This window comes from Mytilus californianus, unplaced genomic scaffold (assembly GCF_021869535.1).
Source record: "Mytilus californianus isolate M0D057914Y unplaced genomic scaffold, xbMytCali1.0.p SCAF_8, whole genome shotgun sequence".
Taxonomy (NCBI): domain Eukaryota; kingdom Metazoa; phylum Mollusca; class Bivalvia; order Mytilida; family Mytilidae; genus Mytilus; species Mytilus californianus.
In genome coordinates this window covers 22,961,505-22,984,286 of record NW_026262734.1, presented here as the reverse complement: position 1 = coordinate 22,984,286, position 22,782 = coordinate 22,961,505, and the positions used below count along the sequence as shown (strand labels likewise).

At 31.2% G+C, this 22,782-nt stretch overlaps 1 protein-coding gene across 1 annotated transcript in view; it reads right to left on the bottom strand.

Moving 5' to 3' along the window:
* Positions 1-22,782, bottom strand: part of LOC127711536 (general transcriptional corepressor trfA-like) — a 32,295-nt gene that overhangs the window by 5,736 nt on the left and 3,777 nt on the right. The window contains exons 3-14 of the mRNA XM_052217615.1: positions 22,397-22,525; positions 19,727-19,881; positions 14,490-14,708; positions 13,547-13,622; positions 12,560-12,703; positions 11,610-11,815; positions 10,075-10,353; positions 9,050-9,554; positions 8,322-8,512; positions 7,410-7,881; positions 5,482-5,797; positions 4,694-4,979 (exon numbers count right to left, since the gene is read on the bottom strand). Coding sequence (XP_052073575.1) covers positions 4,694-4,979; positions 5,482-5,797; positions 7,410-7,881; positions 8,322-8,512; positions 9,050-9,554; positions 10,075-10,353; positions 11,610-11,815; positions 12,560-12,703; positions 13,547-13,622; positions 14,490-14,708; positions 19,727-19,881; positions 22,397-22,525 — 2,978 coding nt within the window. The remainder of the gene's footprint in view (positions 1-4,693; positions 4,980-5,481; positions 5,798-7,409; positions 7,882-8,321; positions 8,513-9,049; positions 9,555-10,074; positions 10,354-11,609; positions 11,816-12,559; positions 12,704-13,546; positions 13,623-14,489; positions 14,709-19,726; positions 19,882-22,396; positions 22,526-22,782) is intronic.

Here is a 22,782-nt window from a genome sequence, read left to right as displayed (position 1 = left end):
TAGGTCATCTGGCCTCTGGTGGATAGCTGTCTCATTGGCAATCATATCACATCAGGGATGGGCACGATTACTGACAAATGTAATCGATTATAATCGATTACATGAGAGATTTTTGTGTAATCGATTAATAATCGATTACTCAGATTTTAGTATGTAATCGATTGCAATCGATTACTTCATAACAAGTAATTACATTACTTTTCGATTACTGTCAATTACATGCTTCAAAATTGAAAAAAAATATATAGTAAGCTAAACAAAATTATCATTTTATTATGTTATTCAACGTTTGTATACAGTTACTGTTGTGGAAATTTAGAACTTTATCATAAACAGCATTTAAAGCATTTTTTTTGAAATTATAAGTTGACAGTTGTCTCCTAGACGGAATCTCTTACTGAGAATCAGAAATATTAAAAAAATCTTTTAATTTTGAAGTTCAACATGAATGAGAAATGACATCGCATTGCATCAATCCCTTATTTGTATCAAAGGTTTTTTTCAAAAATTTTGCTTTCATACTGACTTCAGTTACCCTTTATATTTGTACTGATTAAAAACAGGTATATTTTAATTACAATGTTGGAAGTTTTCTCTGAAAAAAAATAAAAAGTAGAATAATTAATTAGTTCTGGGCTATTCCAGAAAAAAATGTATGGGGGGGTTGGAAGGCACTTTTTTTTAATGCCCATGACCCATACAATTTGATTTTTTTGGCGACCCATAACCCAAACAATTAAATAGAGGTTTGATACTACCACCACCCATCTAATTCAAACAAAAAAAAAAGAAAGTCAATACAGCAGTGTAAGAAATTGATATGGTCTACTTAAAAACTAGTATATTTTTTAAGTATGTATGTCTTAATGACTTTCAACACAACCATTGTAGAATTAGGATACTAAGGCTGAAAAATTTCAATCTTCAGATCTCCTTTTGTACTTCTATATAATCTATATCAAAATATAAAGGGTAGATTCCAACTGTGGCATGGCTTTTTCAAGTGTAAAAAGGGTTAGGAGTTTCTAAGTCAAAAATCCAGAAATCACCACTTTTGTGTAAAAATTCCCCTCCACCAAATTAACAAAAATTCCATGAAATAAATTACAAAGGCATTGCGGGAATAGTATGTCAAGAATTTTCAGCAAGCTGGTATATTTCTTATAATTACAATATTCAAATCTAAAATAGTGGTCTATTATGAAATTTTTTTTTTCAATAAAATGAAGTTTTTTAAAACAAAAAATTCAAAGCTGGAATCCTTTTCATTAAAACATCATTCTCTTGCAGTTGAAAAGTAAAATAATTTTTTTGTGTATTTCAATAATCAGTAAAACGGATTTTAAAGAAAATCCATTTTAAGGGGAAATAACTCCACATAAAAAATAAAAAAACATAAAAAATTTCCGAGATTCATTACTGTTTCATCACCTTTTATAAAGCTATATTTTATTTTATTTATATACAAAAGCTTCCAAATCTTAATAAGTTAATGTTCAACCACCCATCTAATTAAATTGTGGAGAAGAACAACTACCCACAGAATTACATTTGCTCCAACCACCACAACCCATGCAAAAAAAGATAAACTGTCGTCCAACCCTCTCATACATTTTTTTCTGGAATAGCCCTCTGCTAATTTTAAAGATCAAAATTTATAATTATTATGACATGCATAATTTAATCCTTTTGTTTGTATATAAAACCACCCTAATTACAGGTTATAAAACTGTCAATGGAGTACAATTGATAACCTGGGGCAAAATAATGTAAATCCCCTTCTTAATTAGACATAATTGAAATGAAAACAAATGATAATCTTATTGATTAGAAGACTTTGATCATTTGATTAGTAAAGACAAGAAGTTTGCTTAGATTTTTTTATTCTTTAATAAATTATAAACAATATATATTTATATTGTCAAATTAGGATACATGCATCTACTAGTTTGGAAAGAGAATTTCAATGCATAGCCATTGGTTTGTTGTCAAAAGGATTTTGTGTACTTTCTTAATTTTTATACATAATATTATAACATTATAAGGAATCAACTGTTTATCTATTCTAAACTAAGTAAATAAGCTTACTACTTCAATGTAGTACAGAATTTAACTTTAAACACATTTGTTATTTATTTCTTTTTTCTTACTTCAAATCTATTTTCTTATTTTAATATAAAGGTCTGAAATTATTGACATGCACATAAATTAATTTGATATAAAGTTTGGTTGATCATAAATTAAATGTAGCTTGAGACAATAGATAGAAATAAGGTGGTTGATAAACTCTCAATACATTCTATTTTATCTGTACTATAAAGTGATGAATACATACATATTATCATTTAAAATAGGTTATATTTCATCAAACTATTTTACTAAAGTAATCGAAATGTAATCGAAAGTAATCGATGATTACATCACAATTTTTGCTGTAATCGATTAAATTACGATTACATGTAATCGAAAATGTCCTCGATTACAGATTACTGTCGATTACTGTAAAAAATGTAATCAATTACAATCGATTACGATTACAGATTACGATTACCCCATCCCTGTATCACATCTCCTTATTTTATATAAACTTTACAAGACAAATGGACAGGGGTAAACCAGTATAAGCCTCCTCCTACTGAGGGGGGGATGACTTGTGTAATTAAGAAAATATTTGTATTCAACTTTTCCTGGTATACTTGAGAAAAATAGCATGAAAAGCAGTATACACACAGAACATGGACAGCATAGAAGCAGAACAACTTAACAGTTTATGAATAGAATAAAAGATCAATGGTCAACTTTGTCTAAGAAAGAGATAAGCAATATTCTTTACGAACATTTGTTAAATTGACCAACTGTCAAAGTTTCATAAATCCAGGAAGTTCAAGTCAGTCTTTCATTGAAGGAAATTAACTATCTCACATTGAACAGTACATGAAATCAAATGAGCAAATATTTGCTGTCACGATTCAAAGTGATTGTTTCTGTCTAAGTAATTTGGCACATAACTTAAAACTGCTATCAGTCGTAATATTGCGAAATTCCTTTACAATATAAAAATAAGGAGATGTGGCCTGGTATGATTGCCAATGAGACAACTATCCACCAAAGTTCAAACGAAGTTGACGTAACCAATTATAGGCAACCGTACTGCCTTCAACAATGAGAAAAACCCATACCGTACAAGTCAGTAATAAATCCTTTATCAATTCTAATATGATTCAAACTAATCCCTTGGTTACAATAGTATTTCATTATTTTTCAAATAAATATAAACTATCATATTCCAATAATTTTCAAATGGATAAATTACAATTGAATATGGCATGCAAACCAAACTAACAAAAACTTGTACAATTGTATTTTCTATACTAATTAATGTGAATTAACCAACAACCTTAACAGGAGAAATAAAAGATAAAGCTCCTTTAAAGAGAAGATACAACATTATTAAACCAAATACATATAAATCATGCTGTCTGTCTTAATCCCTAACCATGCATTGTTTTTATTACTTACGGAGACATATCAGAATCCTGTTTAAAATTATATACTTAATCAACTATGCCAACTAACATTTTCATTATTACAGATATACATGTATTTATATTCAAAAATATTTCTTGTTTTATATCTTGCATTGTTTCATTTAAAAAACTTTAAAGCATTATTGCAACATGACCAATTCTCTAAAATTAAGTTGTTACTTCTCATCAATTTAATGTTTTTTTAAATAGATTTTAAAGATCTTATTTTTTTTTTTAAATGTCTGGATGTACAAATTTGAATGTTAACAGTATTCTCTGCATAAAATCTTGGATCCTCAGAAAGTTTTTGATAACTGATTAATAATCATTGATTGCAAAATACATTTGTATTATTTAATAAAAAATAATTTCATTTTATAAAATTTAGTAAATACTGGTGTGTATGCATCAAATGAAAAAGTTCACCACAACTGAAAAAGAAACGATCTACACAAGAATGCCAACCATACAAAAGAAATGACATATCCCTCATGTAAACACCATAGTTTCCAAATTTGTATATATCTACTGAGAAAGACTGTAAATGGGATAATAGTCTCCCTTGAGATTAGAACCGACTTTATCTATGTGAAGAATTAATAATTCACCTACTTGCAGAACAAATATAAAAGTGGTTATCCTTGAGATGGATTTCTCTTAGTACAAGAATTAATAACTTGTCCCCCATATGGGAAAATGTAAAACAGATTTACTAATCCTTGGATGAACAATGATGATGGATAGCTTGTTAATGTCCAGAGGCAAATTTTAATGTAGAGGAGAACAAGTTAATGTGATATGAATATGAACCGATTTGTACTAAGTGGACACAGTGAACCAGACTTTATACAGACTAGTTCACAAGGCAACAGTCAGCAGAAACACATGTCAACCTTCCTAAACACATTATTCTTACTCTGAGCTGACAAGTTGTTGTTCTTACGTACATACTCCTTAATGTCATTTGCTTAGCAGTGAAGCAGCAATACCAATTATAAAGTCTTTGGCATAACCTGACTGGATCAAACCCACAACCTCCCGCACTCAAGGCAAGCACACAACTACACAGAGGCAGTTTCCTTGGATCAAGGAATTATCAATCAACTATCTCAGGAGGATTGATATAATTTCTAACTCCTTGGTGATGGAATCAATGATTCACCTACCTGTGGAACAGAATGTGAAAGTGGTCTCCCCGCTGGAGATTTGGATGGACTTCCAAATCCTTTAGGTGGAGGAATCAATGGTCCAGCTTGATCATCTTCCTCATTTATTGTATCATAAGACTGGCCAATCAATTCCATTTCTAAATCTTCACTCTCTAATGACTGTGTCCGGTGGACTGGCTTTCCAGATTTTGGAGGACCTTCTTTTATTGGAACTGCATGGCCATTTATTTTTGGTGGTTCAAAATCATCTTTTGTTTCTTCATCCATGCTCTCATACACCAATCTACAAATTATAGGAATATTTGTATAAATCATTTATAGATTCTGGATAAAAATAGAATTAGGATATCTAGTGATCAAAGATAGTACTGCACTCCACTGTTGAATAGAAAATGTAGACTCTGTCAAAATAGATTTTAATCTACTCTAGTCCATGTGTCTATATTCTGTGAATAGAACATTTACTATCCTGAAACAAAAAATAATTCCAAATTTTAAGCAAGTAAGGGGCATAACTTTTGATCCATCATGTCAAATCCATCAAAATCCCCTTCACCCTGTAGGAAATATGTTGAATCTGAATGTATTTGGTCAAGTGGTATTTAAAGTTATCATTGGTATACCAAAAAAAAAAAAATTAATCAACTAAATGGTATAATGCTTGAATTGTAAATTACAAAACCATAAAAATAGAACTTGACAGTATTTAATTGTTAGTTGTACCTTATAAAGGTCAAATTTGTCTTTTCATAATATTATTTTATATCCAGCTAGTCTTATCTAACCTTTGTTCATGCCTCTGAGGTGGTTGTTTAGAAAACTTTGGAGCAGGAACACCAGACTGTGCCCTTGGAGGTCGGGTAGTTGCAGAGGGTGGTGGATGGAGTGGGGCAGCATATCCCCTGGGAGGTTCGATATCCATTGGTGGAGATTTCAAATCCAAATCTCGCTCCCTCTCCCTTTCTTGTTCCCTTTCTTTCTTTTTTCTTCTCTTTTTCCTCTTTTCTTCCTTTCTATCTAAAATACTTAGCATTGGAGGTTTTGGTGCATTTTCTAATGGCATTAACATGGGTGGTGGTATACGTCTTCCTTCCACAACACCTGAAATACAAATAATTTGTTGTTGATGACAGATCTCTGGTGATGTTTATTATATTTGTTTACAATTTGTCTAAAGAGAAGAGATTGGCATTAATTATGAACTTTTCTCAGGGGTTAAAAAATTTGGTTATAGCTCACTATTCCAGGACTTATTGGTAGCAGGATTTTACTAGTCCTGTTGGAAGAACTGCTAGCCCAGCCAAACAGACCTGCTAGCCCGGGCTTCCAACAAATATTTGAGTCAGCTGGACATTTTCCTCTGATTCAGATTTCAGTCCCGTAAGACTTAGTAATAAAGGCAATCATTGTAAAAATGTTGGCATCATCACAATGATTAACATAAAAACAATATCAGACTTTTGATATAAATTTGATGTTATGACGTAAACTTAAATTGACAGTGCATCATACGAAATGTTCAACATGAGTGTACTAAAATCTGCCTTAGACTCTTTATTAATGCAATATCACGTTGTCAGAACTGTACTTTCCTTTTAAAAGCACATTTCCTAAAACCGGATGTTCACTTGACAATGGTTAAACAATGACCAGAGATGGACACATAAAATCCCTGTACGCTTTCAAAGCAAAATTAAGTTTGAATAGTTCTTTCCACTTTATTGAAAATACATCAAAAATGGACGTTAGATAAAGGTACCAATGATATTGTAAGCATTATTGAAGAATTTGGATGCAAAATTAAATCTCAAACCTTCACACATGCGCACACGTGTATTAGTTTCAACAATGTGGTTCTGTCGAATTTTTACTTAAAACTTTTTTTTAATTCTTTTTTAAATTTATCACTAGAATTCTATTTTAATATGTATTTCTGATAGGCTAAATCATTTTTACTAAGTAACAGGTCATATCAATCAATGCATCATACTCCCAGTACCATTAATTGAAAGTTTCGGCTTCAGCAATGAACAATACCCCCAGTACTGAGAAATCGATATTGAAAGTATGGGAATTGTGATCAATACATGATACCGGTCCACCCACAGTTATTCGTTCTATTTTTAAAACACGTAATAAAATCAGTTCAAATTCCAGGAATCCTGGATGAAGTAATTGAATCCGATTGGCTAAGATAAAAATAGTGAGGAAGGGATGGCGGAAGGAATTTTCTATTTTCATTTTGGTAACACCAAGAACTTTTTTTTACTAGTCCGTCAGGCATATTGATGACACGTTTTGATACCCCGAAGCATAAATGTTTTAGTCCTGGGCTTCAGACTAGTGGATTTTTTTAACCCCTGTTTCTTTAATTGTTGAAGACGGCATTTTGTTCTATGCATGTCTCCACTAGTAATTGGTAGTGTTGGGTTGCTGTCTCATTGACAGTTACCAACATCTCCTTTTATTCAATTAAAGTATTTAAACTTTGCATGGTTATTTTTTTACTTGTTTTTATGTGTCACATGATGCTTTCTAATTACAAACATGTAATAGGTGAGCTTTTTAAATCTGAATTACTATTGAATCAATTTAGGATTGTTATAGAAAGTATGTTTTTAGGTGTCAGAATGCACATTTTATTTAACCTTGCCATGCATACATTTCAAATGATCAAAAGCCTTATAAATAACAATATGTGATAACAACAAACCTGGGGGTTTAGAGCCAGAATCTGGTCTGTTTGAATCTATTGGAGGCGGAGGAGATGGTTTTTGTATAGGCAAATCATTGCTCTGACTTGACAGTGGCGGACTGTATATCTGGTCTCTTGATCCTGGCTGTGTGGGTGACGGTGTTCTTCGTGGAGGTGGACGTGGCTTGGGCATACTTGGTTGCCTTGGTGCTGGCCTCGGTTTTCCTGGTGGAAAGTTGTCAGTATTACTGTTCAATGGGGGATTGAAATTCGGGGAAATAACTCTTTGGTTAAATTTTGAAGGAGGCTTTGGTTGCATAGATTTGTTGCCAGGGAATTCCATTGATCTATTTTTAGGAAAATTATCCTGTCGGCTATTTAAGAATCCATCAGAACGACTTAAAGCTTCATTTTGACGGAAATTATCCCTTCTATCATCTGGGTACTCGTTATAGTCTTGTGATGAACTTTGCTGTCTGTATGGAGGCTCCTAAAAATAGGTCACAATCAATATATCATATATACAAACATTAAAAACAATACTCTTTATATAAAAAAAAACTTGTACTGAGCAGTACAAAATGTATTTTAATTTAATAATAAACTAACATCTGAAAATAAAGTCATTTTATCTATATTTAAGCCTCCAAAGAATCTGAAAATGACTTTCTATGCCAGAAAATGGTAAAAAGTAGACTTATATTTAATTCAACAGTGTTTTTGTATACATTTCAGCCTCTACAAAAAAAGAAAATGATATTTTCTACACCACAAAGTGTTTAGTGTTTAGTCATCAACATTTGTTTTTCATTTAAAGTTTATTCAGGTATTATTGGCATTAACGTTTTTGAGAAGTGATTTTTTTGTTATTAAACATGTTAAAACTGAGTAGCCTTAATAGGTACATAATAAAGCTTTATCACAACATACCAAAGGCTGTGCATAGGATTTCTGTTGTTGATTTCTTCTTGGTGGTGGTCGAGGATGGTGCATTGACCCACTTGTATCTGACCTTGTATCTGACCTCCGTGATGTCATTGGAGGACCTTTCTCATCATCCTCAATATCTGAAACGTCCATTCCACCAACACTGACATTATCAATATCATCATCTGGATTGGCTAAAAATTGAAATTTTTTATGTCAATTCATGTACATATTTTTCAAACATTTGAGCTATTTCCATATTTAACAACACAAATTTTGAAAAATGCTTGTTGCAAAGACATGATGTTGGCAAGTAAAAAATTGAAATCTAGTATATCACTAAAGGAATCAGTCATATAAAACATTATATTTCAGCTACATTTGTAGCGATATGAAAATAAGATGTGGTATGGTGTCAATGAGGCAACTATCCACCATAGACCAAAGGAATCGGATGTAAACCACTATTCCAGCACATTAACAATGACAACACCACATACTATTTAACAATTTGAATGACTGCTAAATGTTTTAGAATCATATACAAATTGATAGTGAAAAGAACTATTTTAATCATATAAATATACTCGGGGTATTCTGTAAAGGACCTAAACTCACCTCTTTTTTTGGGGGTCTGGTATTCACAAAAATTTCTGAAAACAGTTTCTATCAAAAAAATTGGCCTGGGACTTACTTCAGTAAATTCCCACCCAGAGCCCTGAATTACTTACATCTATTATCATCTTCCATATCGACATCATTAGGTCTTTCTAGCACTTCGTATTCAGAATTAAATCTCCTGTCATCATTAAAATGTCCATCCCCTGTGGAATTTAATCGTCTATTAACGTTCGAATGAAATCCACTATCAACAGTTGAATTAAAACGACCGTCTGCTGAATCTAATCCATCTTCCGAATTAAACCTATTGTCTCTAGAAGATTCAAATCTATTGTTTGGCTGGTTAAACCTATTGTCACTTGGAGGATCAAATCTGTTATCATCTCTCCTCCTATGTTCATTAGGAGGGTCAAATCTATTATCCTCTGTCCGCCTATATTCACTGTGAGGGTCAAATCTGTTATCCTCTGTCCGCCTATGTTCACTGTGAGGGTCAAATCTATTATCCTCTGTCCGCCTATGTTCACTGTGAGGGTCAAATCTGTTATCCTCTCTTCTCCTATGTTCACTAGGTATTCTACCATCTGCAGATGTTTGCCTGGGATTTAAAGAAACCTGCAAAAATAATTCATTTATATGAAATTTTTAGGTAAAATACAACTGTTTACACAGGAATATGTCTTGCCTACTTTGCAGCAAAATTGAAAACATAAACTTTATAAACAGCTACACAGCTACACAACTGCAAGTTCATGGGAGTGGATAACCCCCTTTTTAAAGCTTGCTGATCATAAATCAGTCTACTGAACAAAGCAATCATTTGAAACTACATACCAAAATTCTACAAATTATCTTTAGTGCTTATTCTAAAATCTAGTCAGAAAACTTAACAATAGGGAAGTGTGCAACTGTGATCGGGGTCAGCTAGCTGAAATAAAGAGTGATGTATACTATTGAATTTTGATTATTATCATTATTTTTTAGCACCTTTTCTTCTTACTTTTATTTCAGGCCATTTTTTTCAGGACTCTAAATTGGGAGAGAAGGAAAAAAGGAAATAGTAATGACTTGATACAATATCAGACTTCAAGGGCAAATCTAGGATATTGCACATAATTCAATTTTTGTTACAAACCTCTATTCTTTCATTGTGTCTCCCTGTATCTCTCCTTGTATACTGTTCTCTATTTGAATAGGAGCTAGGTCTGCTGTCACTTGTTAAGGATGATCTCCCTTGTTGGAGATCTCCACCAGCACTAATAATAAGTCTTTCCTGGTCTGCTGGAATGTAAGAGCGCCCTCTGTCAGGAGAAGTCAGACTGTGGGATCTTCTGATTGGATGTCTTCCTGTTCGTGGTCGCTTGGGAGGATGAGGTGGAGTAATTGGCATATTATCAAAACTGTCTTGAGTATTCTGAAATATAATAAACTTGACTTCAGGATAAACTACATTAACTGACTTGCTCTTTCAACATATATTTTCTACTTTAAAATATTATTTGCAACCATTTCAATTTAGACCATCACCCAGTACATTAGAATGTCACAAATACAATTGACGGTTTTAAAGCCTTGCTTTTCAATTTGTTATGCATTGTTTCTAGATACTTTTGTGATGATTTTAAGAGCTTTAAAGCTATCACTTGATCAACCCTTGACAAACTTTACAGGGGAGGAATTGAGTTCTTATTATATTTATTCAATTTTACTCTATAATATTATGCCTGTCAAAAGTTTGTAATCTATGTGAGTAGTTATAAGATTCTCTCAATTGTTGTTGACTCTAGGTTTGAATATACATTGTAACGTAAATTAAGTTCCCACTTTAGATAAAATTAGAGGAACATAAAGAACATCTGTCCTTAGAATTTCTTTATCTTCTACATTTTTTTATCTAGTATTTTATGTATTTATGAAATGCAATTCTCTCATTGAATTTTTACCAATTCTATCGTTTAATGTTTCCAGGTTACTGATTACAGCTACTTTCTTGTTATCACTGAAAGCCACAGATTTTATAAACTTAAGTATTGCTTGCGCTCAGTGTTACCATTTCATCATATCAGCATGTCTATAAGACACATCTATGCTCATATTGGCAATCAATTACTCAATGTTGTCAGCATAAAGTTCTAATGTCTCCAATGGATGCATGAAAGACCTGACTTTCAAGTTTATCAACAACAATCCCTACAGACAAAATTTGAGTCTTTCCTTATGAATGAGTTAAGCCAGTTGATCTGAGGTTACGAAGTAAATTGAACAATCAACTTTTATTGTGATGTAATAACATAAGCATTGTGACATTGTTAGAGCTATTTTCCTAATGCTTGTAGTTAAAAGGTTTGGTTGGCTTGCTGCTTTGTTTGTATAAATGTTTGCTCAAGCTTTGTAATTAAGATTGACATCTGCAATCAATAGATAGGCGGGGCTTCAGCTTGTATACATTATACTTTAATGTTGTTAAGTATAATGGTCAATCTTAATAACAATGGTTGTGCAAACATTTATACAAATAAAGCAAGCAAGTCAACCAAACCTTTGAACTACAAGCATTAGGAAAATAGCTCTAATGTTTGTGAAATTACATTAAATAATAAATGTGAAAGTTGTCAATATTTGTTCGACAAAGGTTTAAAATAAACATATATCTCTAGCATGATAACTTACAATCATGTGATCATAATCATCACCATTCATGTACCCGTTTAAACTGCCAAGACTCAGACCGAGGCCATTAGGAAGAGGACTTGTGGGATTACTTTTTAATCTTTGGCGCTGATGTGACATTATAATCAACTGACAATAATGTAACTGTTTATTTCTGGCGTAGTCCCATGGCGAAATGTTGAACTTGTCCCTAGCTTCCAGATCAGCTGAAACAAGACATTATCAAGTGTTATATATTAATCATGCAGCATACTGAAGATTATCCAGCATGAGTTAATAGCTATTAGTATATTGCAGTATTGTAAAGAGTTAATAGCTATTAGTATATCGCAGTATTGTAAATTCTCCTCTGGTGATTGATGTAAAAGATGATTTGTTTCTTACAAAATTCATTATTATTACTTAACCTTATGCATAGTTGTTAAAATTTATGTCATTAAATCCCCATACTTAGTTGTTCATTTGTAATTTTGGTTTTTATTGTTAAACATATTTTTGGAAATGTTTTAATATTTGTTTCTGTGGAATTCTTCTACACAACATGGCAATGATGTGACTTGTGGTTTACATATCAACTGATAATCATGCATATGCTTACCTTTAAAAATGCTAACAGTTATCAAAGTAACAGAGCAACTCTATAATTGGTCATTCTAATCTTGTTTTGAGATTTTCTACTCATTGCAGAAGACCTCTGATTATAGATCAGCAATAAATGCACAGTTTCTTTGATTTAAGGTTATTTTCTTATATACCATGTGATTCTTATCTCATTTACAACCCCCACCCCCCACCCTAATCCCTTTAATTTGTTTTATTCCCAATTATACACTGTTGAAAAAAAAAATGATTATGCCTATGGACAATTATAATCATAAAACTCTATAAATTAATTGATTATTTTTATGGTAATATATCAGTCTGATGCATACAACTACAGTAATTATTACCTCCCTTGTCCAACAGATAATTAACCACATCACCATGACCACCAATAGCGGCCAGATGTAACACGGTCCTATCTTGATTATCTCTGTCGTGCACACGATTATATCCTCCAATTTCAACTATTATCTTGCAAGCTAACAGAGAACCTTTCAATTAAAAAAATATCTTCATATAATGATAATAAAATACCTACTTGTTTAATATATAAACATACATGTAATATAGGTTTTGATTTCCTTAAGGTCTTGTCTAAATATTCAAGGTAGACAGGTGTCTTTCTATTCTCAGTATTGCTTATGAATAAAAGGAAATGTGATGTAAATATCAGAGACATTCACATACTGTATATTCAGAAATTTTAATGATTTTTTTATTTTGAAAAAAAATTGCTACATATTCAACAATTTTTTGTTAAATATTAATGAAGGTCAAGGTCACCTCATTTAAGTGTGGTCCTTCTTCACTACAATGATACCAACTTACAAAAGATCATTCTTCTATAATTTATAGTTGCTTAGATCTGAAACTTAACGCAAAGCTTAACTGGGACTGACAGAAGGAAGAAAGAAAGAAATGCTGTAAAGATTACATCCCAAGACTACATTTGTATGTCCTGCAAGGGGATAAAAAAATTTTGGTCTCTGGTAGATAGCTGTTAAATTAGAAATCGCACCACTTCTTCATATTTTTATATTCATATAGTTTTCCTAATTTGTGATCTGTAATCTTTGCTATTTTACTTTATATGTAATGAATAAAAGGAGATGTTGGGTATATGCAAATGGAACAGAAACTCGACGACAAGGAAAAACCAAAAACATCCAATGGTCTAAATATCTTTGAATCATATTGCTATTAAAGAATATTTTGAAGTTCATCAAACAGTTATGAAATTACAGAAATAATAAGACGGCAAGAGTTATGACTTGTATGAACATATGACTCTTTCGCTATGTTCTTATTCACGTTTTATACATAAATATACCAACCCATTTCAGCAGCTAGCAGTAATACTGTCTTGCCGTCTTCATCTTGTATAGTGGCTGTTTCTGCTGTCAGTAAAGTCTGAAATAAAACATGTTTAAGTCAGCAAATTGGTAGTGAAGTAAAACATGAAAGTTAGTAACAGGTACAATGTATATGGAAAAATTAATATTACCAGTAAGATTATTGCCTATTTATTTCATAATTTTTGTCATCACATGAAAAGAGGAAAAATTTCCACAATTAATTGATATTTGATTTACAGTACTTCCACAATCAAAGTCAGATAGTAAATTTCAGTAAGGTGAATACTCTTTTCATTTGCCATTTGGCCGATGCTAACCTTACTATTGCATGTATTGGGTTCCTTTCAGATAAACTTTGGCAAAACAATTCACATAAGCAAAAAGGATAATCAATTATGCACATAACTTGTATACATGTAATAACAAATGTTTCTTTTTGTAGATACTGCACAATTTGTGTCTGGCAAAGTGCACTTTCAATTTCTGTGAAAATATACTGTAAAACTAAAAATTTGCATGGTTTTAAATTTCTTTCTTGCAGGGAAAGGTATTATCCATGAAAGTGAACCCCCCTCACCCACCGAAAAAAAATTTTGGGTTTAATCCACAGATGTAGTGTTATCGACAAATAGCATAGCATACAGCTCAACCAGTGGCCATCTTGAATTTTTCTGTGTTGAAGGACTCACTGTGACTTTAAAATGAAGAGCAGCAATAAAAACACTGTTCCTTTGCTATTACTAATGTACAAATTTTGAGCCATGAACTAATCTTCCCTTTCCATTGCATGGAGAGGGAATATACCTTTCTTTAACTCTTAACCATAAAGATTAGTTCCAATTAATTCTCTTTTAGAGACATAAACACAAAATCGAAAATTATTTTTCTATAGTATTGAATACTATTTAGTGTTGTAACAGACCTGTAAACATTCAAGAGGTTCTGTCCTTCTAATAGACCAATGCATCCATGTCCTTCCACCATTATCTCGTTCAATCCCATCATGCTCTTCTGGACGGAAGGATCTTGCTGAGGTCAATAGTTCAAAATGTTTAATATGATCAAGACGACACGCCCACATACATGGTGTCAATCCATCTTTGTCTCGTACATTGACATCAGCCTGGTTTGCTATCAAATACTGAAAACATAAGAGACAAATGTTATTAAAATAAAATAATTAAATTAACAATTTGCTACAAAATTCATGTTTTAGACATTCTATGTAATAAGCTATTTCATATTTCTTCTAATTAGTCATTACCTGAGATATTACAAACTTCCTTTTCGTAGTATATACACTATTAAATCAATACTGAAAACTGACACATACAAAACAAAACAGTGTGACAGTCTTCTGGTAAAATACTGTTTTTTTTCCAAGTTATTTTTGTTATTTGGAGCACTGGGAAGAAGCTTAAGGTAGATGATCTTCAATAGTTTCTGTTTAATCATTTAAATATTTGTTTGCACTTTAGACGATTTAGAGCTTGATAATTTGTACAGAAATATATATTTTGTTCAGGACTGTATGATGCCCAAAAGATGTCCTTGATTATTTGTATTGCTAGTTTGCTGTCAAATTGATATGCATTGTCCCCACATCTCCTTTTATTCATATTAACTAATAAACTTTGGCTATACAACAGTCAAATTTATGTAAATCATCACAAACTAAAGGTCTTACAGAACTTTAATTCTAAAAATTAGAAGTTAATGTAATGTGATCATAAAGAATAGAATATTAAAAGAAATTTTACACCATTCATCAAATTTGCACATAAACAGGGTCTGTTGGATTATTATATTAAAGCTGTTGTTATTTTCAATTCTATGGCTAAAATGTAAAATTGAATTTAATTTCTGTAGCACTGATTAATTTTTAACATACAAAATACTGCCAGGTATATTTCCATTGTAACAATATCAAATATATTCAGCCTTTTGACATGGATAAATAAACTTTAATTTAATTATGAATTTATTAATCTACACTTGTAATAGTATTTACTTGGGCTTAAATACTATCAACTAGTGACCTGCACTTATCTAAGTTATACCTTCAGTCCACTATAAATCATGTTTATCAAATTTATAACCTTGTTTATTATGTTAAATTTCAGCACAAAGCTTTTAACTTCCTTCTTACTTTTAAAGTTTCAATAATAAAGGATTAAAACTGAATAAAGACATTTTAAATTATACAATAAATGTCTGGCATCTTATTACCGTAAATCCTTTCACTGTTAACTTCAATGTGTTACTAATAACAATAAAAAAATCTCCTTTTCAATGATTTTTAAATTGATTTTCACACCATCAGTTTCTAATTAGCCAACCAATAACAACAATGTCAGTGGCATACATTTGTATTCTTCATAGCAATACAAAGGATTACTTTTATGTCTTTTTAACATGTTTAAATAAAGACAATTGCATTAATTTCAAAGGTAATAAATATTTCTTAGATCTCAATTATTTATATTTCAAAAATTTAATTATCAGTTTTTTATATTTCACAGTTTGGTAATCAGGTGTATTATATTCTATTACAATGCACATTTCGTGTACACATATAAATGAATTAAATTTAAGGACCTTAATTACAATAGAGAAGTACCTGCTAATTTCATTACACTACAAACAAGATAAAAAAAGAAAATAAATTGAGAAAAAACCCTCATGCAAATTATAAAGATAACTGAATAAAAGGTGACCAAAATGTTTGCCTAGAACCATGTCTGCAATGAGTGACACTATCATTCCTCTATGTCTATGATGTTAAATGGACCTAGGCCATACCATACAATTGTTGGTATAACAATTTTTTACACAAGTCTTATAGTATACATGTACATGAAACTATAAAATTGACAAAATTTTGTTATTTGTCTGACAATTTTCCAGGTCAACATCTATGTAGTATACTTTATAAATAGAAATACTTATTTACTTAAATAATGAAATTTTCTCTCCATCGTCTGTTAAACAATTACATATTATCATTTAATGAAGATATCCAGGATCATTGTCCGATAATATCCATAATCAAACAAATGTCTTATTGTAAGACATGGTCATTGACATTGTTAAACAGTCTGACACAAATTGTACCATTTAAATACCATAATCATAAGACCATATCTATCCCAAGATTTAAATAATTTACAGTACACCTGCGCTAATTCAAATTTTGTAGCCAGCAAAATACATTTTGGCTTGATATTCATAATTCATTTGAGATGAACATAATGTTTTATAAACTTTGATAAGATTCCAAACTATTAACATATACATGAATTTGTTTTGAAAAGTTTACTTTTACCTATTGAGCTAATAAAACTTCTGATTGAAAGTACCAAAACAATATATATCTGGCATTTTTCCAAAGGTAAGCAGATTGAAATTTTACTTTTATCTTTTTAAATGTCATTGAACATTGGACAAAATCAACATAACAATCCTCAAACTTTCAAGTTATACCCTTCAGATTCCTTACACAGAAAATCATACCTTTTATGAACATTCAACATCTTTTCATATGTATTTACATCACATTACGTGTATTTAACGGCTTACTTTACATGCATTTTACAAGTGATTTAAATCTTCAGGCAATTGAATAAATACCAGTTTTCAAGTAGAGTTTTCAATACTTGAGAAGAAATACATATTTGTTTATTTGTTAAGGAAAGTATTTCCGTTTATGATAAAAATCATTTTTTCCCATACAATAGCTACTTGACAAGTACCACTTTACATGTTCACTTCAATTTTGTACATCATAACATGTATATCATTATTGTAAATTTTAAAATGGATTTTACTTTAAATTGAAAAAGTGAATATATTCAAGCAATTGTCATGATTGTTAAGATGGCAATTTTCATAAAAATGATTTAATTTCTATGCCTACATGTATGAAATATTTCTACATTTGACCTTTTATTTCAATGTTACTGTAACAATTGACACCTAAATTGATGTTAATTCTGTGGTAAACCCTGTCACTATTTCTAATTTCTGACAAAGCAAGGTTTTCATTTTTTTTAAATTCAAATACATGTCAAAGACATAGATTGACTGATTATTGTTTGCTTAACGTCCAGTGGACAAAGACATAGAATACGAAGTAAGATTGATAAAAAATTGTTTTGGATTAAACCACATAAACAAAATTGCTTCATAGATTGATTTCAGTTTGCTATAATTGTCCAATGGCAAATATTTTATGAAACTCAGGACAAGATCACATTTAATAATACATCAATAAGGTTCTACAAAGTGTGTGTACCAGGAGTATGGCATTTAAATGTGGTTTGTCACTGGGCAATGAGAGTATGTTTGGTAGGGGCAAAAATGATGCCTTGCAATAGAACATGTAAAGACCAGCTAAGAGTTTTGGCTGTTTATTTGCTGTATCAAAATCATTCAAATGGATGTCTCCACAGCATGGGTCTTACTGCTGCATGGAAGAACTCCAGATGATCACATTTCCAAGTTAATCCTTACGCATGCTAAGTATAAATATTCAAAACAGTTAAAAATTGCATGATAAAAAAAGGAATGATAGAAATTGATTATAAATTTAACTTCCTACTAAGTCTTATTTCATATGACATTCTGGAAGCCACCTACTCTTAAGATAACTATGTGCACTTTGTATGTCTACACTAAAATTTAAGGGCAATTAAGTTCATAAACAGGTTAATTTGGGTTCAAAATGGTTAACATATTTCTCATTCAGCAAAAATTCATTTATGAACATTTGTTTGTTAGTTTCGATACACAACAACATCAACAGCACTATGTTTTGTCAGATTTGATGAGCTACCTTCATACATGTTCTCAATGGTAATTGGTGTAAATGGCAGTGTGACAACTAAGTACCCTAATACTCATACAGAATATCATGAACCCCTATATAAAACAGGAACAGTAATCCTCAAAGACAAACTTTCAAGAGTCAAATCTATAAAAAAAAATATTTTAATCTTTCAAAAAATACCAATTAAATAAATTTTATACTTTTTGCTATCAGTACTCTAGATCTTAAACAAATGTGTATAAGTGTACAACAATGTATTTTAATTTCATGACACAAAAATTAAAACTGAACTATGGTCTTTCAAAATCAATGAACATTGTACTGATTAAGAAAAAATGTCCAACTTATCTCATATAATTTCACAACTTCAGGTTAACTCTGAAGAGAGATCGAGGTGCAGGATATCTAAGGGTGGTGCTAAAAAAATCAAGGGTGGAGGAGCACACCCCTTAGTTAGCATGTGGTGATCCCTGAAGATATAAATCATTCTTATAAACAATAAGGAGTACAAGTACCACAACTCAGTCAGGATATCAGGACTCACTAAACAAACACACCATCCATTCCTAAACAAACACACCATCCATTCCTAAACAAACACACCATCCATTCCTAAACAAACACACCATCCATTCCTAAACAAACAGAACATCAGGATATGTAATATTCCCAAAACACAGGACATAATTGGCCCTTAAACAAATAGGATATGACAAACCCCTCCAACAAACAAGACATCTGGAACTTCTGAACAAATAGTATATAATGTTGGATATCAGTTAATGTTAATTTAGTGGGTACAGGTGAATCAAAAAGTTCAACAAAGGACAATTTTCTAAAGGCTTGTATGCTGATTTTTGTTTAACCATAAAAGCAAATATTAACTAATAGACTATTTTTCCTTAATCTAGGAAAAAAAATAAATCCACAGTATCAACAACAACCTTTCTACATTTTAGATACTAGTGTCTTTGTTTGGCTGCTTTGAAATTGATGAGGATATTTTAGCAATCACAGCACATTGGATTAGGAATACATGCTTCCTGATCATATAAAAAATACTAAAATCCCTTCATTCAAATTCAATATTTTCACATCCAGTATCTATTGTAGATTACTTTCCACACCTAATTGTGTAAATGAAAAAAAAAAACAATAAGATGTTACAGCAACTTTCCCAAACCACACGACAAACATTGATTACATTCAAGAAGTGATTGACTGTTGCTTAATTTCACACAAACAAACAAAAAATGTTATAAATAATCCCTATTATCAGTAATTGTGTTATCCTTGTCTCAGACTTGAACAAATCTAGTATCATACTTTACCTTAAGACATTCTGTTGTCTTTGTAGTAACTGCCCAATGTATGGGCGCTCTCCCTTGTGTATCTTGGATAGTAAAATCTCCCCCACATTGAAGTAATAAACTTAGTCCTACATGATTCCCATCATGGCAAGCTTGGTGTAAGGCAGTTGATCCATCTGAAATAACATTTAATGTACAATGTAATATTGCATATATGTTACGTAACATGCAAAACCGGTTTGATTTATAACTTTCACATAAAAATGATTCATCTACATGCCACACATAGATTTGATGGACACAGAAATACACAAAGATATTCCATTTAAATAAAATTCCTCCTCAATGGTAAATCGTCAAAAGAATGCACTAACAGAGAGCGGGTGAAAAGAAAATAGAATTTGTGAATAATATTCAGCTATATGTAGCTATGCAATGAAAGCAATACAAGCACAGACAGTAGATTCAATACATTCAGTAAATTTGTAAAGCACAAGAGTGTCTTTCGATATATTGTGCAGCTCAATTTCATATCCTATCAAGAAAACTGAAAATGTTTCTATACGATTTCTGATGATTTTGCTTTGCATGGCTTAGTAATTAAAAGCCTTCATCATATCATGGAGTGTTAGAGTTCTCCATTGATTCTGATGAGCCATTAGTGCATTATCTCAATTACAGATGAGTCATAAGTGGGTTATCTCAATTACTGATGAGCCATTAGTGTGTTATCTCAATTACTGATGAGCCATTAGTGCATTATCTCAATTACTGATGAGCCATTAGTACATTATCTATCTCAATTACTGATGAGCCATTAGTGCATTATCTCAATTACTGATGAGTCATTAGTGCATTATCTCAATTACTGATGACCCATTTAGTACATTATCTCAATTACTGACGCACCATTAGTGTGTTATTTCAATTACTGATGAGCCATTAGTGCATTATCTCAATTACTGATGAGCCATTAGTGTCTTATCTCAATTACTGATGAGCCATTAGTACATTATCTCAATTACTGATGAGCCATTAGTGCATTATCTCAATTACTAATGAGCCATTAGTGAGTTATCTCAATTACTGATGAGCCATTAGTACATTATCTTCATTATTGATGAGCCATTGGTGCATTATCCAATTACTGATGAGATAAAGCTCATTATTGCAATAACTGTTAGCAAGTGAAATGGTATATCCACTCAGAAAGTCATATGTTTAAGACATGTATGCATGTTCATGCCCTTACAAAAAGTTTTGAGTGTATTATGTTAATTTAGGATAGTCCTTCTTATGGTGGTTTAAGTAGAGTTGCAGGTATTAGGCACTTGTATTACTCAGACAGTAAATGATAATAATCACTGGTAGGCTGTTAGTTTTTTACATGCATATAGAACTCACATGTACTTGAAGGAAACACACTACTACATTTACTTGACCAATATACAATGTATATATATGAATGAAGTGGGATTATCTTGAATATATAATTCATGTCAGAATACTTAAAAGCATTTTGACTATCACTTCGTGATGTCTACAAGTGAAAGCATGGTTGTTCATATCTGTTCTATCACAAGTTTATTATTCTTATACTACATTTGTATATAATAGTATAAAGATAATTACTTGTGAGAAGTGAGTGAGTATCTATAGTATTACATGATTACAATCATTAAACTTTAAATGGCAAAAGCAAAATAAATAATGAAATTTTCAAATTTCAAAAATCATTTTCATATAAATATTTGTCATTCAGTTCAATCATTATGAGCATTTTCTTTTTAAATCAGTGATGGATCATTTATACATGTACAGAAATATATGAGTGCAGTACAGTGAAGGAAAATATAAAATTTATCTATACAAGCTTTAGAAACAGCGAGGCAGTCTGTTTCCTAACAAGTACAAATAAATTCTATTTTTCCTACACCATTCGTACATGGTATGAATATTGTTTTTATTCTACAATTTAACATTGAGCTTATTAAATGTATAGTTATTTTAATTCCCGACCTTTTAATTCGTTTTTGAATAAAATCAACAAGACTTACACATGTACCTTGATGAGGACCCCAAATTAAACTGTGACTTAAAGAGTAATTTGAACATAACGGTTTGCTAGCAAAATAGAAGCAGGATACCAGGAGACTTTAAACATATATAATATACCTTTAACGCCTGGAATTATCTGTAATTTTGAATTGTAGTAAGGACGATTGTGGGATAAATACATAATGTACATGTTATATGAAGTTCTCAAATCACTTTGTTTCACACATGAATAAAGATAAAATGGATAATCTCAACTGTTCAACAATTAAAATAACATACATGTATATATGCTCCTCTAAATTTTACGAGAATTTCAAATGTGAGATTAATGTACCTCAGATTATTGACATATCATGTACAGAACATTTAAGAACAATTTTAAGCCTATCTGTAAATAACTATCTATAATAAGCAATGTAAAATTATCACTTTCATGTACAAAGCTGCAAAATAACCTCTGTATAAAAAGGTCCCCTGCTCAGAAAGAGTTCATATTTTGCTTCCCTTTAGTGTCCTTAATAATATACAGGTTTTGAGTGCAAATTTATTATTATGATGTACATACAACAAAATTCTAAAACTATTTCAGTAAATATAATTGTCACATGGTTGTAATTGTTTTGTTTTACTTACCATGTGCTGAAGAATTTACTTCACAGCTATTTTCCAGTAAATGATGTAAAATTTCCATGTGTTTAAAATGTATTGCATAATACAAAGGTGTACGTCCAGTGCCATCTCTTTCCTCAACGTGTGATGGATCTGAAATTAGATATTTTAAAAATTATAATTATAAACCCACTCTATTATCATGATTATAAGAAGAATATTTGCATCTGTGCAGGTTAAAAATTGGAGGCAGAGGAGTTATCTCCCATAGTCATTCAGGTTTTTTTTAACTTACATACATCATGTATATGATGTACATTTACATCTTTTAGTACCAGTCATATTTTCTTCTTTTCCTGAATTTTTCTTGACTAATCTGCTCTAATACATGTTGTGTTTCTAATTACCTG